Source organism: Malaclemys terrapin, chromosome 2 (assembly GCF_027887155.1).
Source record: "Malaclemys terrapin pileata isolate rMalTer1 chromosome 2, rMalTer1.hap1, whole genome shotgun sequence".
Lineage (NCBI taxonomy): Eukaryota > Metazoa > Chordata > Testudines > Emydidae > Malaclemys > Malaclemys terrapin.
Genome location: NC_071506.1, coordinates 224,309,390 through 224,324,941, shown reverse-complemented (window position 1 = coordinate 224,324,941; position 15,552 = coordinate 224,309,390). Strand labels below are relative to the sequence as shown.

The window sequence follows — 15,552 nt, the reverse complement described above, 5'->3', positions numbered from 1 at the left end:
GAACCAACAAAAAAAGAAAGACAAGTTTTCCCAGAATATATGGTATTCAAACAGAAGCCCCCAATCCTGCAATCAAATCCATACAGATTGACATGCCCATGAGAAGTCAGAGGGATTCTGGACCAGGACAAGATTCTGCTCATACAGATCCGTTTTCAGGATCCGGGTCAGAATTTACCCTATACAAATGTTTTCATAAGTTTTCTATGGGGTTACTGCTCAGTCTTCCCTGAGGTGGCCTTTGGCTTTTTAAAATTAAATGCTACCTTTTGCACATCACCTGTATCAGCAGAGGCATCGCTGGCATACTTTCAGTACAGGATAGCACAAAATCTGTAATGGTTATATAAAGAGGACCCATTCTAGCATTGGTATGGACAAGTTCTATATGTAATGTGCGTGATTCCATTCAACAGATGAATGTTGGCATCATCTTTCCATTTCAGCAGATAATTTCTTGGAATAAGGCTTGCTAATTATGTGACCCAATTGCTTTAATCGTTCCTTTTAACAATCTCTCTTGATCAGTAGATATAGATGCAACATATGCTGTATATGATTTGAAAGTATTTGAGAGGAAAATCAGTCTGAAAAGAACATTGTGCAGCTATATGAGAATCTGTTGAAGTCTTGTAAAAATAAAAGCTAAAGGTCTAATAAAACAGAAAGATTTGATCTGCTTTCCCAGACTCTCTCCCCTACTGCAACGAAACAGGAATAAACCAAGTCTCTGTTATAACTCACCTTGTATCTTTTTTTACATCCAGGAACAGGACAGGCAAAAGGCTTCTCATCCCCTCCATTCATACACATTGAACTGAGGATAGCTTCCGAGCTGATGGCGCTTTCTGTGGTCCAGGACTCATCACTGTCTGATTCTTCATAGTCTACTTCTTCCTCATCATATTCGCTACCTAAGAAACCAGGGTATTTCACAAGAATAAAGTGAAATCATTGCAACACAATTCATTTTTATTTCATTGTTCCCAGTGCCTTATAACTCGCCTACACCCTTCTTACTTACAATGCAGGAAGACAGGTACTTTTAATCACATAAAATGTCCTGGCTATAGCTACTACTTCATAAAAACAGTCACAGTACCTTTCTTAAGTAGCTACAAGATAGCTGATAATTTATTTTCATGAACAATCAACCACAGTGGCATTAAAGGTTCAACAAGGGATTGACTACAAACTCATCTTCACTACTTTTCTAATAAAAGAGTCCCTCTCTCTTCCAAACCCCACCTAGAAAACAGATAATTTTCTCCAACCTGGTATTTTTTAGGGCTTTTCCTTTACACGATACAATACCGAAGAGCATAATTTGACAGATCATAAACAGTGTAAAATAATACATTGACAAGTCCTAATGCATTTACTAGCCCTTTGGAATTAAATGGAATTATAGCACAACATTAATAAGAATTATAGTGTAGCAATTATAGTTGCGAAATTCATTCCCTCAGGTTTAGGGATAAATGGCTGCTTTGACCCCATTCTGTTCCAGATATGCTACAGCAGTCGTTTGAGCACCTGGTACTGAGGTTTTTAATTTTTTTTTTAAATTGCAATAACTCAATAAAAAAGTCTGAAGAAGAAATTAAATGCAAAACAAGGAAAGTGGAAAGGCAGAATTTCAACAATAATGATAAGTACAATAAAAAAAGGAGAGTCTCAGCTGATAAAAGCAGCAAATATACCCAGAGAGAGAGAGGAGGAGGGAACTTCTTCTGGAGAGACTTGTACGGACTGTGCAGCTTGCACGAGGTGCTGTGGGAAATGGCAACTCCCCTCTGATCTTGCTCCCACCCGTGATTTTTGTCCCTGCCCTGGCAAGAGGGGATGATTTAGCTCCAACTGTTGGAATAATTTCAGCAGTTCCAGACTAAGCCTTATGAGTTTTATACAACTGTTTCGGTTGCTTCCCTCATTATGCACTTTGCATACGTGTCTGTAAGCAGCTCTTTATTCTGAGGCAACACTGCAGATGGACTCCGGATCAATCAGATTCTGAAGAAGCTGTAAGGAAATAAACTTCACAAAGAAAACCCACGTTTCAGCATGTAATAGAGTCTTCACTTTTTATTACATGTGAAATTAAATATGCCCTGTACTCTATGAAATTATCTATCCCTTCTTGATCTCTCATTTTCCCTGCCCTCACTCTCATAATCAATAACTCTTTACTCATGAGTAAATATGTATGTCAGCTGGGAGCTGTAAAGTACTTATGATGTGGAGCAATAATCAGATATTTTACATTAGGTCACATATGTCAGGCTGTACTACTTTTTTTCCTATGGTTTTCATTCTTACAGGGTGGAGTGCAGATGAGGGGAGACAGATTGCCTGAGATGTGGGTTCAAGTCCCCGCTCCAAATCAGGCAGAGCAGAGATTTGAAAACACGTCTCCCACCTCCCATATCAGTCACAGAAATGTAGGGCAAATAGGGACTTCGAGGTCACCTAGTCCATTCCCCCACATTGAGGAAGGAGTAAGTATACCCAGACCATCCTTGACAGCTGTTTGTCTAACCTGGTTTTAAAAACTTCCAGGGAAGGGAATTCCACAACCTCCCTGGGTAACCTGTGCCAGTCCTTAACTATCCTTACAATTGGTATTAAGAAAAACTTCCAACTTAAATCTCCCTTGCCAAAACAAGACCAAAACTGAACACAATACTTCAGTGCTGAGTAGAGTGGAACAATTACCTCCCATGTCTTACATACAATAGCCCTGTTAATACAGCCCAGAATGGCACATGCCTTTTTTTTGTAACAGCATCAAATTGTTGGCTCATATTAAATTTGTGATCCACTATAATCCCCAGATCCTTTTCTTCAGCACCACTGCCTAGCCCAGTTAGTCCCCATTTTGTATCTATGAATTTGATTTTTCCTTCCTATGTGCAATACTCTGCATTTCTTCTTTACTGAATCTCAACTTACTGATTTCAGACCAATTCTCCAATTTATCAGGTCATTTTGAATTCTAATTCTGTCCTCCAAAGTGCTTACAGCCCCTCCCAGGTTAGTGTCATCCTCAAATTTTACAAGTGTTCTCTTTACTCCATCATCCAAGTTGTTAATGCAAATATTGATTAGTACCAGCTGCAGGACAGACACTACTGGAGCCCACTTGACATGCCCTCCCAGTCTGACAGCAAACCATTGATAATCACTCCCTGAGAATGGTTCTTCAGCTAGTTGTGCACCCATCTTATAGTAATTTCATCTAGTTCCCTAATTTCCTTGTGAGGATGTTATGTAGGACTGTATCATAGGCCATACTAAAGTCAAGATATATTATGTTTACTGGTTCTCCCCATCCACTAGGCTGGTTACCCGTCAAAGAAGGAAATTTTGTTTTAAACCAAGTCTTAAGTCTAGGGAGTTTGAAAGTTAGCAGTACTATTCCACAGATGAACTGGCAGGTAAATATAATAATTCAAGTGTGTTGCTATCAATATGAAATATTTTACAGACATATTATTTTACTTTGAGTTGGAGCCTCAGGGTCCATTGTGATTCTAATCCCATGAAACTGAATAAAAAAAAAAACAATCTATTTAAGCAGATTCTAGTCTAAATGAAATATATAAAAATATTTCTAGCAATAAAAATGTATCCTTTAAATAATGAATGTGGTTTCAGTTGCCTTAGAAAAATAACATCCGCGTAGTTAGTATTTTAACCGTTTCCCCCTCTGAATTTCATTTCCTCACTTGTCAGCATCTAAGAGCAGCAGCCCAAGAGGTGCCGTGTCAGCTTTGCCAATTGTGTGAAAATGAATCGGGTTTTTTTAAACATATAGGTTGGCTTTGCCACAATAAACAGGCCTTAGATGAAGTAGTTTGAGTCTTAAGAATCCCAGCTTTGTGCAGTCTTTCCCACGCCGGCCAGGATTCCACTGCACTCCGTTACCGCATCAGGTGTACCAAATGCAATTTGATCCACCGGCTCCTGCTTGCTCCTTTTGGGCGGTTTGCCAGCAGTGGGCTGAAGGGGACGCACACAACAGTGCATGTTGATCAAGATATAGATTTTGATCTCCGCTGGTATTTTACAATAATATAAAAAAAAATGGGGGGAGGGGGAAATCAGCACATAAATATTTGCCCTCAGTCGGACCACAGATTGTTACACTTGTCTGATTCAGACATCAAAGGCCTATTTAAAAGGGCTCAGCGACTTAGTTAGCCCTTCGGGGTTAGTATGTTGCCTTGCACACAGAAAACTGAATGTTCTGTTAGGGCATGCTGCCCCTAAAAGGGCCCTAGCAAAATTGTTAGTGGGCTTACCATTTCTCCTACTGCTTAGATGGGAAGGCTGATCAATCATTCCAGAGATCAGTACCCCCAAACTAAAATATTAGGAATAGACTTCAAAAATCTATTCATCTGTTTCTCCTCCAGTTCGTTCCATGCCATCTCTTATGCCTCACCTTTTGCATGCAATGTTTTCACAATTCTGGCCCACAAAGCCACTTCCCTTCTCTTCATTCAATTCTCTCCATAGATTAACCTCCTCCGTGCTTCCCACAATAAGTGAGCCAGTAATAGAATAGATCTTTTTGGTTTATTTTAAACTAGTTATTCCTTCTACTGAACTCTCTCTCCTATGCTGTGAGACTGTCTGGGGAGTAAGAAAGTGGCTCCAGGCCGCTGCCTCTCTGAGGGAACACCAAGCAGAGGGTGGGATCACAGTGGAGGGAAGGAAGCATGAAGGCCTCATGCTATGCTGTGTTTAGGACCCCAGATTGCCTTGTCTCAGCCAGGTGTACGAATGAATATAATATAGACAAACCATCCTCATCATGCCATAGAATACATGTGATCCACTCACCAAGCCATTTTTCATTGACAACACAAGTCCCCCTTTCATTGAAACTAATTATAAATGGCACTTTATGCCCTCAGAAAGCTCCAACTAATTAAAATGCCAGTTACTAGGATGGAAAAAAATTATACTGGGCCACAAAATACTGTAAAATATGCTGACAAATTACTTCATTTCTGACATTTACAATAAAAAAAAGTTAAAAACAGAAACAGAAACAAAATATTTTGATTTGTTGAAATAAAACACATATGTGAAAAGAGACGATCTATGATTATTGCCTGTGTGCTAAAATGTCTTTGCAGCATGATAAAAAGAGGTAGAATACCATAAGGGCCTGATTCTCCTCTTATTAAGGTCACAGGCGTGTTGCTATTCACTTCAGTGGAAGCAGGACTGGGCCCCAAGCCACTGTCTGAATTCTTTATGAAAAGAATAACATTTCTCCTTTTTCCAATCGATTGAATCCATAACTTGCATTGCTTAGGAGGGAGATATTGATCACGTCACAGGGACTAAATCATCATGTAGTCAATATTGCAGGCCAGTTTCTCAGATCCACTGCTGTAAATCTGGAAAAACAATTTACTTTTGTGGAATTTACTGTGTATTTACATTGCTGTAACTTAGACCAAAATCTGCCCCTCCATGTGTGTGATTTATTATTTCTTTTTCTCAGCTGTTTGAGTAAAACAGTATGTCTGCACTGTAATTGAAGATGTGATTGCAGCTTGGGTAGGCATAGCTAGATTAAAGCTAATGTAGGTAACACACAAAAAAAGATAGCAGTGAAGATGTGTTGGTGTCGGCTTCAGTGTGGGCTAGCAATGGGAGTATCTATTCAGGGTCCTTGCACAGACTTGTACAGCCTGAAATCCATGCTGCCGCATCTTCACTGCTATGTTTAGCCAGGCTAGTTAGATTAAAGCTAATCTTCAGGAACGCCTTTAATTGCAGTGTAGATATACCCTAAGTAAGCAGTTTCCAGCTGTTGCACATCACTTGTGATGATCCAACTGGTACAGTTTGGCCTCCCATTCATATCTAAAGACTTCAGTATTTGCCAAGAAAAATGAACTACAAACACAAAAAGGCTGGAATAATCATTATAAGAAACAATTCATTTCTACAGTATAATCAAGAGTATTAATGCTGTACTTCCCCTTCTGTTCCCTCCCCTCCAAAAATATAACTGTTGTCTCTGTACACAGTATATAACAATGTAGTTTAAGAGTAACTTAATTTACTGCGGTTGGACATAATGCTTTTAGTGTCACTGAAAGTTCATGCAAGTTCCAATGTTCTCCCATAAAACCTCAGTTTCACACTTTGTCCTGTGTGGGACTTGCAGTTTGTGTTTCATAAAAAATAGTTTTATGAGAGTACTTCTTATTTTAAGAAACCTGTTTTCCTACATACTTTGACAGCTTCCTCGAAATAAAAGCCTGCGAACTATTTTTAGTATACTGTGAATTTTGATCTAATGCTAATATATTTATTGATTTGTTGAAATTTCTCTCTCTCACAAGCAGCAAGGAAAATACATTTCCACAGAAGATACTCATTGATAACACTGAAATGCCTATGAAGTCATTCACAGTGAAATACTCTTCATCTGCACTTAGCACAGGAAATCAGTGCTGGGGCCATTGGGGGGTGAAATATGCTCCCAATACCAGGGTCCTAGCTGCTGTGAAAGCCTCTGGTAGCAGAAAGCTGGCTAAGCCAGCTCTGTATCACCCCTTCTTGGGGCATCCCAGTATAAGAGAGATACCAGAGCAGGAGAAGAATGTGACTAGAGTACCTTGTGCTCTCACAATCCCTATTGTGACTCAGCCCCTGGGATTGGGAGCACATACACGTGGCTTTAAGATGCCTTTGCCCTCACCAACTCCTTCAGGTCCTGATTGAGCAGAGCTGAACTGGACCCAAATAAGGGCCTAGGGACTTTAAATCTGACCAATATTCTGTGGATAACCAGAGCAACAATTGGGATGCCAGAGCAATGTGCTTCTTTCATCCTACATTTGTCAGCAGGTAGAACAGATGACAGCAGATTTCCTTTTGGCTCCTGCAGTGATAACAGGAGAAAAAGCCTGGTAATCTTATTGTAGTCACTGAGGTCAGCAGCGATTACACTGATCTGACAAAGGGACCAATAGTGTTAACTGAGAAGATGCCTTAAAAAAAGTCATATTTTTAGAGTGGAGCTGCACTTTCATTTGTGTAGAGAGAGCCATACACTGGCCCTCTGCACCAAGGCTGAATTTTAGACTCTGGGTTTTCTGCTGGGTTGAGAGGGCTGCGTATTGGAATGGGGGCTAGGGTGTGTGTGTGTGACATGCCGATTTAGATGTGTTTTTGTATGTTTTAAATATTTTTCATCTGTGTAACCCTAGTGACATGCTGTAGACGCACTATGTACCTGGGGGGGGAAACCCTCAACTCCCCCCGTGCAAAAAAACCCCCAAAACCCACCACCACAGAATTGTTTCACAGAACACTGGCAAGTCTCCCTCTCTCTCCCGCTCACACACACACTTTTTTCCCCATCTCCTTTAGAGTTCGGGTGGGATTTTTGGATGTGGATTAAACACGCATCTGAGGTACTAGACTGATATCTATGAAGACTGACTTTTTTCTCCAGAGAACAGACACAGCACACGCAGGGCAAGTATTCTCTTGCTTCGCCATCAATGTGGCTCAGGGCGAGCCTACAATGGGGCTGGAGCTTCAATGTCCAGCTTTGGTAGACATAACTGTGCTTGTCTTGATCGAGCTAGTGCACTAAAAATAGAAGTGTAGCCACGCGGCACAAGCAATGGGATGGCTTAGCCACTCTGTGTGTGATCACATCTGAAATCTTAGTGCAAATCTAGCCCTTCCCACCTCCCACTGACAGCTGCACTTCTGTTTCTATTATGTCTACCCAAGCTGGAAATTACACATCCAGTGCTCATGTAGACATACCCTCAATCGCACCTTTCAGGGGATTGGATATTAGTTCATTCTTCATGGCCACTGAATCCTTGGCATCTCTGCTGAGATTGCTGCCAAAGCTGCCAATCGGCACTGTTGTTGTTTGTCAGATGGGCACCTGTCTGCTGGTAACAGGGCCGAGGCAATCAGATCATTATATGTAGGTCACCAAACAGCTGTCAAAATGGCAACAACTTACAATGATTAATTACTGAGTTGGATCTGGATTTAAATCACTGAGCTAGAGGAGATGCTCTGTATCCTAATACCAGTCCTCTGAGCAGCCTGTCTCAATTGTTGTGTGGTCTGCTGGCTCCAACCCCTTGCCTACTAATTCATATTCTGAAGTCAGCAGTACAACAGAAACCTTGTAGTAGTGGACTTGGCTAGCAGCATCCTGCTTTCCCTTGCAGGAGCAGGATTTGGCCTGAAAAGTTTGTCAGGGGGAAACTATCTTTTCTTTCTCTCCTCTCCTTATACAGAACTATCTAATGAACTACTTAATGATTTTTAACAAGAGGAACTATCCTCCTGCTGGCTCTCCCTGAATTCAAGGCCTCACTGGTGAACGCATATTGAGAGTGTTTTTAAAACACACCTTACGTAACCATAGATAGAGGGATTCAAACACACAGAATGTGTATTTTTTTAAATACAATTTTTCATACTCCAGGCATTTAAAAGCACTTGAAAAAAAGAAGTTGGATGAAGTGATTCTGATGGCAAACTTCACAGCTATTTTTAACTGAGCAATCGCATTAGGTCAAGGACATTGCTGCCATTATTGGCAAGGCCACACTGAACGCCCTTACCTTTTCTGAAAGATGTTAAGGGGTCTCTGACTTTCACCTGGACTGCCACAAGGCTGTGTGAAGGGACACAAGTTTATACCTACTTTGAAGCATAGCACCTGAGATGCTGCATCAACACTGCAGTGCCATGGTCAGCAGTAGGTGTGTAGGTCTCATTCTTTTCTACTTATCTGCTTCAAGTATTATTTATATACTTCAAGGTATCTGTTACTTTAGTAACTTACGCCATGAACCAGCCAAGTGTTTAAGCATGTGATCAGCCCACCAAAGTCACATATTACTACAGTACATAAGGCCCCAATCCATATTAAAGTTAAATATGTGCTTAAGGGCATTGCTGGATCGGGGCTTTGTGTCTAATCCTAACATGGGACTGATTATACCATCGTTGGGCACAGGGCATTTACTAACTAAGCAAATCTACGAATAGACTCATCTTAAAATCTTTGAGACATGGCAAGGATATTTATGATAAAGAAAAGACGGCAACTGTAAAAACGGAACATAATCCATATTTTTAAAAATCTGAAATGCAGCTAGCATCAGATAAATGGCTGTAAAAATGAGACCTTCTTACATGTTAGATCCGCTCATGACTAAATCATATCAGCTTACTTGTGTGACAATAGTTAAAAATATATGTTTTTTTTACACCTGATACCTCTGCAGAGCCAATATCGATACAGAAGAGATCTGGATTTTATCCTGTCTTGTGCACCACCACCAGAATAGTTACAGTCCAACAGCAAAACCTTATTAATAAACCTAAACAATCTAGTTTAAAACTCAGATGCACAGAATACATCTGGATTTTTATAATCCAGAAATTATATTCAAGTACAAAAATGTGCATACTTATACAGACAAGAGAAATTCCAATTATGTTACAGCTAGTATTTTTTGTTGTTACTGAATCTGAGGTGTGTACACAATAATAGGCAATATTTCTTCAGCTGAAACTAATTGTAAAATAGCAACTAATCACAAAAACATGCATGTAAAGAACTGATTCTGGAAAAAAAACAGTCAACTGATACCATGCCATGTGTTTTGTAGAGTATGACTTGTGTTCTGAAAATGCAGTCAAAATGTTGTAGAGGTGCTAAAGCAAATTGATATAATGTTACTTCACAATGTGCTGTTGAGGTTTTATGGTCACCCTGCGCCAATAGTCTCTGGAAGTTATTTTGCATTCTTATATAAACTTTTTTTTTCAATCCTGTTTTCCACAAAAAAGGCCTTTCAATAATGTACAACCTTCTGTTTATACACAGTACAGGAAAAACATGATAAACTGAGTAACACAATCTCTGCTTTAAACATATTCTTAAAATAGGATTTCTACAACTTCATGTAAACAAAAAAAAGGGACTGTATTAAGCACTTGCCGCTGCCTCCTCAAAAGGAGCAGTCGCTTCCTGTAATTAAACTGCAATGCTTTACAGTGCAATTTTTAAAATAATGAATATAAAAAGTAAATAAATAAATAAAAGTGAACAGACCCCTCCCACTAAAAGCTTATCCTGCAAATTAACTTAACAGTAATAAAACCCGTTCCAGCTTGAACCCTTTCTTCTTCACGTACAGCAAGAGCAGGTATGTGGCCGAGGAAAAACAAAGTAGGCTATTTTCCACCTTCAGTCACGGGATGTTAATTGACCTCTGGCGAATGTTTAAAGATATTTCTCAAAACACTCAAGAAAGAATTAAAAACAGGAGTGGAGGAAAAAAAGTGAACGTCTGTTCCAAACAACCACAATGAAGAAAATTCATAATTAATGCTGTTTTGGCACTCTGCTTGTTGAGCCTGAGTTCTTTTGTTAAAAACACAAGTTCAGAGCACCATTACTGTATGTAAGGACTCTCCTGATGCACATAACAAAGACACAGGGTCTTTTTTTTTTTTCTTTTAAAGGAACAATATCAGGAAACAGATTCATGTTTAAGATAAAGAATTACAATAAAAAGTACCTACCTAAATGAACTACAGTTTATGAAGCTATGAAAATACATTCAAGACATGTTTTATAGCATCAGGTTAAACAGGCTTTACAGCTGTACAAAAGCCATTCAGCCACTTATAGGACAGGCCATAAAATAAAACTTCTAATGTACAGTGAACAGTATTTACCTATACCAACTGCTATGTGTGTTGCATTTATTAGAGGGATCTAAATAATACGTACCAACCTGCATAAAGTCTTCTAGCTCAGTTAGGCCCAATCCAGCAAAGAACTTAAGTATGTACATAACTTTGAGCATGTAAATAGTCCTACATGCTTAAAGTTGGGGCCTTTAACTCTCAGGGCCAGGATTAAAGTGATTTGAATCCTAAGGGCTCGGTGGCAGAAAGTCCACTGGGGAAGGAGCCAGTGCGCAGCCCAGCTGGGAAGAGGACATAGCCAGGGTGGCCCAAGAGTAAACTGATTCAGCAGCTTCACACTGGCAGATGTCCTCTGTAGCCTCCAATAGAATTTAAAGCATGTGCACCGCAGAAAACTTGAGGGAGGGTGGTAGTAGAAACACTGCCTAGTTTCTTGGGGTGAGTACTCCTGGATTTTTGAAGACCTGGATGCAAAATATACTTTACATAACCCTTCGTTTGCTTTTAAAGAATCTGCCCCCCCTTCCAGTTTTTATAAACTCATCAAGATAATCTAGAAGGTCATTTTTCTTCAACCAAACTACTTTGTACCAATTATTCTTGCTAATCTATTTACTGATTAATGAGTCAGATTCCATGCTTTTATCATCCTTGTTTTTGCTAATCAGGAGGCTCATATGTGCCAACAAACCTACAACATAATGTTAAGGTTTTAACTTAATCCTATGGTGTGATTATGAGACTAGATCTACATTTCTTTACTTTGTTGATATCATGAATCTCATGTGGAAATACTGCTGTCAGCGCAGCTTTCTTGATGGCATCAGTATATGCATTTTTAAATATAAAAGTCCTAGAAATGGCTAAACCAGCTTTTTGTGCAAAGGTAGAAGTAGTAGACTAAGGACTTAGCTAAACAGAGAGTTAGTATGCAGCAAGCAGGGGTGTAAATCTGCAGCACCCCTATTGGGTTGAGTGGACCCTGCTACCATGCCTTACGGGTTCTGGAGTGTGCTTTGATCTACTGCTGTTTGAAATCGCAATAAGAGGAACATTCTTGCAGGGCTTTATAGATATTTTCTAACACTAGTTTCTGAGTCTAATATAGTTATTACTTGTACTACAGTAGAGGCTTAGGGGCCTCAACCATGGTTAAGGGGCTATACATACCTATAGTACGAAACAGTCCTTACTCTGCAGATCTTACAGTGTAAGGGTTTTGTTTAGTTTTGGTGATGTGATAGGAGTGTTTTCTTTGGTTTTGTTACCAGAAGATGCATTGCACAATTAAACACAAATGCTCCTGGCATGTAAGATATCTAAATGTTCACATGCTAGCAATGCAATTGCTTAGAAGCACTGACTGTATCATAGCTAATTAATACGCAGGTCAGAAGTTCTCCATAATTTTACAAATGACCACTCAAAAATCCTATTAATTATTTCTATTATTGGAGCATACATAGGCCCCAATCAAGAGAGAGGTCTCAGAGTGCTAGGTGCTGTGCAAAGGCATAGGAACTATATACAGTATTAATAATTAACACATGGTACTAATCTAGGCTCCAATCCCACATTTGGATCTGCACCCTCATGGAGCCCCTTTAGCTTCAGTAGCGGTAGGCCAAGTTCTCTACCATCATCCACATGGCAGAAGGTGAAATCCTGCCCCCACAGAAGTCACTCGGAGTTTTGGCACTGACTTCATTGGGGCCAGGATTTCATTCCAGATCTTTATATTCTTATTTTCTATACATTAAACATCTAATGCAAATAAACAGGAGACTTAGGTGTGAAACAAGTGCAGACAATGCTGGAGAACAGGATTTTTTCTCTTTATATTATGAACTAACACACCACTCTGCTATTTACACCTGGGCAAGTCTACATCTAATTTTCATAAAAAATGTGGCACACATTATAGGTTTTGTAGCTGCTGGGTTAATTTGCTCTCAATAGACAATTAGGGAAGTTAGAGCTTCCGTCAATCTGAACGACTAATGAGACGATTCCTTGAACATATTTTTAAATGTTTTTCAAATTACAGTAGAACTTTGTTAATTCACACTGCTAGTCTGCACACCCCATAGTTCATATACAAAAAATGTGGCATTCTCTGCCTACTTCTCAGCAAAGATTTAATAGCAGAGCTCTGAAGTTAGGTCTCATATTAATAGGTTTTCATTACTTTTACAAATTATTCTACAGGAGAACATCTACAAATTTAACATAAGGTATTATAATTAATTATACCTAAACACCACACCAAATAAATGAAGATTTTTAAAAACAAGTGGCTGAAGTTCCACTTCTGGGCATACTGGGTATGCTGACACTGCCACTGGGAGCCCAGGTAGAGAGACTCACGCTAGCAGGGCTTGAGCTAGAGCACTAATAGCAGCAGGGTGGAAGCTGTGGTTCCGGCGGAGACTTGGGTTAGCTACCAGGGGGTTGAGTGGCCTGCTGGCTGAACCACAACATCCACACTGCTCTTTTTAGCACGCTAGCTCAACCCGGGTAGCATGAGTCTGCCTACCAGAGCTGGGAGGCTCACTCCCAGCTGCAGTGCAGACTTACCCATTAAGGTTATTGGGGCTTGCTCCTGCAAGGCAAGGCACTGATTCAGTGGCGCACATAAGCACATGTTTAACTTTAAGCAGCTGACTTCATGGTACTACTCAGGTACTGAAATAAACACATGCTTAAGTGTTCTGCTGGATCGGGGCCAGTGTGCTCAGCACAATGCAGAACCGAATCCCTAAATTTGTGACCTGATTTTCAAAGGGGCTGAGCACCCACTCGTTCAGTGACTTGATTTACAAGCCTAATTGTAGGTACATATTTTTTTTAAATCCCAGCCATAGAATATTTTGTGGTGAATTATCTTTTCTTTCCCCTTTAAAAAAAAAAATCTTGTTCCTCATTAATATTGAGCCTCGTTAGTACTGTACTTGGACATGTGGCCCAAGAAAATCCCCACTTGCTGCAGGTAGTGGGGTTGGGTATTCAATAGCTGACAGTTGTCCCTCTGATTCAGCACTAATCCAATCCAATGATCTAACCTGGTGTTAGAAAGAACTGTACTGTAGAGATGCCTGATAGGTGAGATGCAGCAGGCTGAGTTTCTGGTTAAGTAGTTATATCAAAACAAAATATTTTGCTATTTATTAAAAGTGCACTCATCAAAAGATCTCGGAGCTCTTATTCCTCCTTCACTGAATCCTCAATTTGTCTTAAAAGAACCTCATCCTAATTTTACACTTCTACCATCTGCCTTAAACACACACACACAAAAATATGTGGAAGAAAATGTAGAATCAAATGAAGTAAAAATCTTAAATGGATCCACATATTCCACAGAATCTCTATGGATAGTAATTCCATGCTCTAATAAGAATACAGTAGTAGGGATCTATTATCGACCATCTGACCAGGAAGCAATAGTGACTATGAAATGCTAAGGGAGATGAGAGAGGCTATCAAAATAAAGAAATCAATAATAGTGGGGGATTTCAATTATCCCCATTTTGACTGGGAACATGTCCCCTCAGGACGAAATGCAGAGACAAAATTACTCAATACTTTAAATGACTGCTTCTTGGAGCAGCTGGTACAGGAACCCAAAAGGGGAGAGGCAATTCTCGATTTAGTCCTGAGTGGAGCACAGGATCTGGTCCAAGAGGTAACTATAACAGGACTGCTTGGAAATAGTGACCATAATATAATAACATTTAACATTCCTGTGGTGGGAAGAACACCTCAACAGCCCAACACTGTGGCATTTAATTTCAGAAAGGGGAACTATGCAAAAATGAGGAGGTTAGTTAAATAGAAATTAAAAGGTACAGTGACTAAGGCCTAGTCTTCACTTACCGGCTGGTCCGGAGGCACGCCATCGATGTTCTGGGATCGATTTGTCGCGTCTGGTTAAGACGCGATAAATCGATCCCGGATCGATCCCGGAAGTGCTCACAATCGACGCCGGTACTCCAGCTCGCCGAGAGGAGTACGCGGCGTCGACGGGGGGAGACTTCCGGCCGCGTCTGGACCGCGGTAAGTCCGGAGTAAGGTACTTCGAATTCAGCTACGTTATTAACGTAGCTGAATTTGCGTACCTTAGTCCGAAGTCCGGACTAAGTGTAGACCAGCCCTAAAGTGAAATCCCTGCAAGCTGCATGGACACTTTTCATAGACACCATAATAGAGGCCCAACTTAAATGTATACCCCAAATTAAAAAACACAGTAAAAGAACTAAAAAAGAGCCACCGTGGCTTAATAACCAGGTAAAAGAAGCAGTGGGAGATAAAAAGGCATCTTTTAAAAAGTGGAAGTCAAATCCTAGTGAGGTAAATAGAAAGGAGCATAAACACTGTCAACTTAAGTGTAAAAATGTAATAAGAAAAGCCAAAAAGGAGTTTGAAGAACACCTAGCCAAAAACTCAAAAGGTAATAACAAAATGTTTTTTAAGTACACTAGAAGCAGGAAGCCTGCTAAACCACCAGTTGGGCCCCTGGATGACCCAGATACAAAAGGAGCACTTAAAGACGATAAAGTCATTGCGGAGAAACTAAACGAATTCTTTGCTTCAGTCTTCACGGCTGAGGATGTTAGGGAGATTCCCAAACCTGAGCCGTCCTTTGTAGGTGACAAATCTGAGGAACTGTCACAGGTTGAAGTGTCATTAGAGGAGGTTTTGGAATTAATTGATAAACTTAACATTAACAAGTCACTGGGACCAGATGGCATTCACCCAAGAGTTCTGAAAGAACTCAAATGTGAAATTGCAGAACTATTAACTATGGTTTGTAACCTG

The 15,552-nt window shown here is 40.0% G+C and overlaps 1 protein-coding gene across 1 annotated transcript in view; it reads right to left on the bottom strand.

Moving 5' to 3' along the window:
• The window catches only part of JAZF1 (JAZF zinc finger 1), a 269,372-nt gene that overhangs the window by 17,045 nt on the left and 236,775 nt on the right, over positions 1-15,552 (bottom strand). Inside the window, exon 4 of the mRNA XM_054018230.1 lies at positions 745-914. Coding sequence (XP_053874205.1) covers positions 745-914 — 170 coding nt within the window. The remainder of the gene's footprint in view (positions 1-744; positions 915-15,552) is intronic.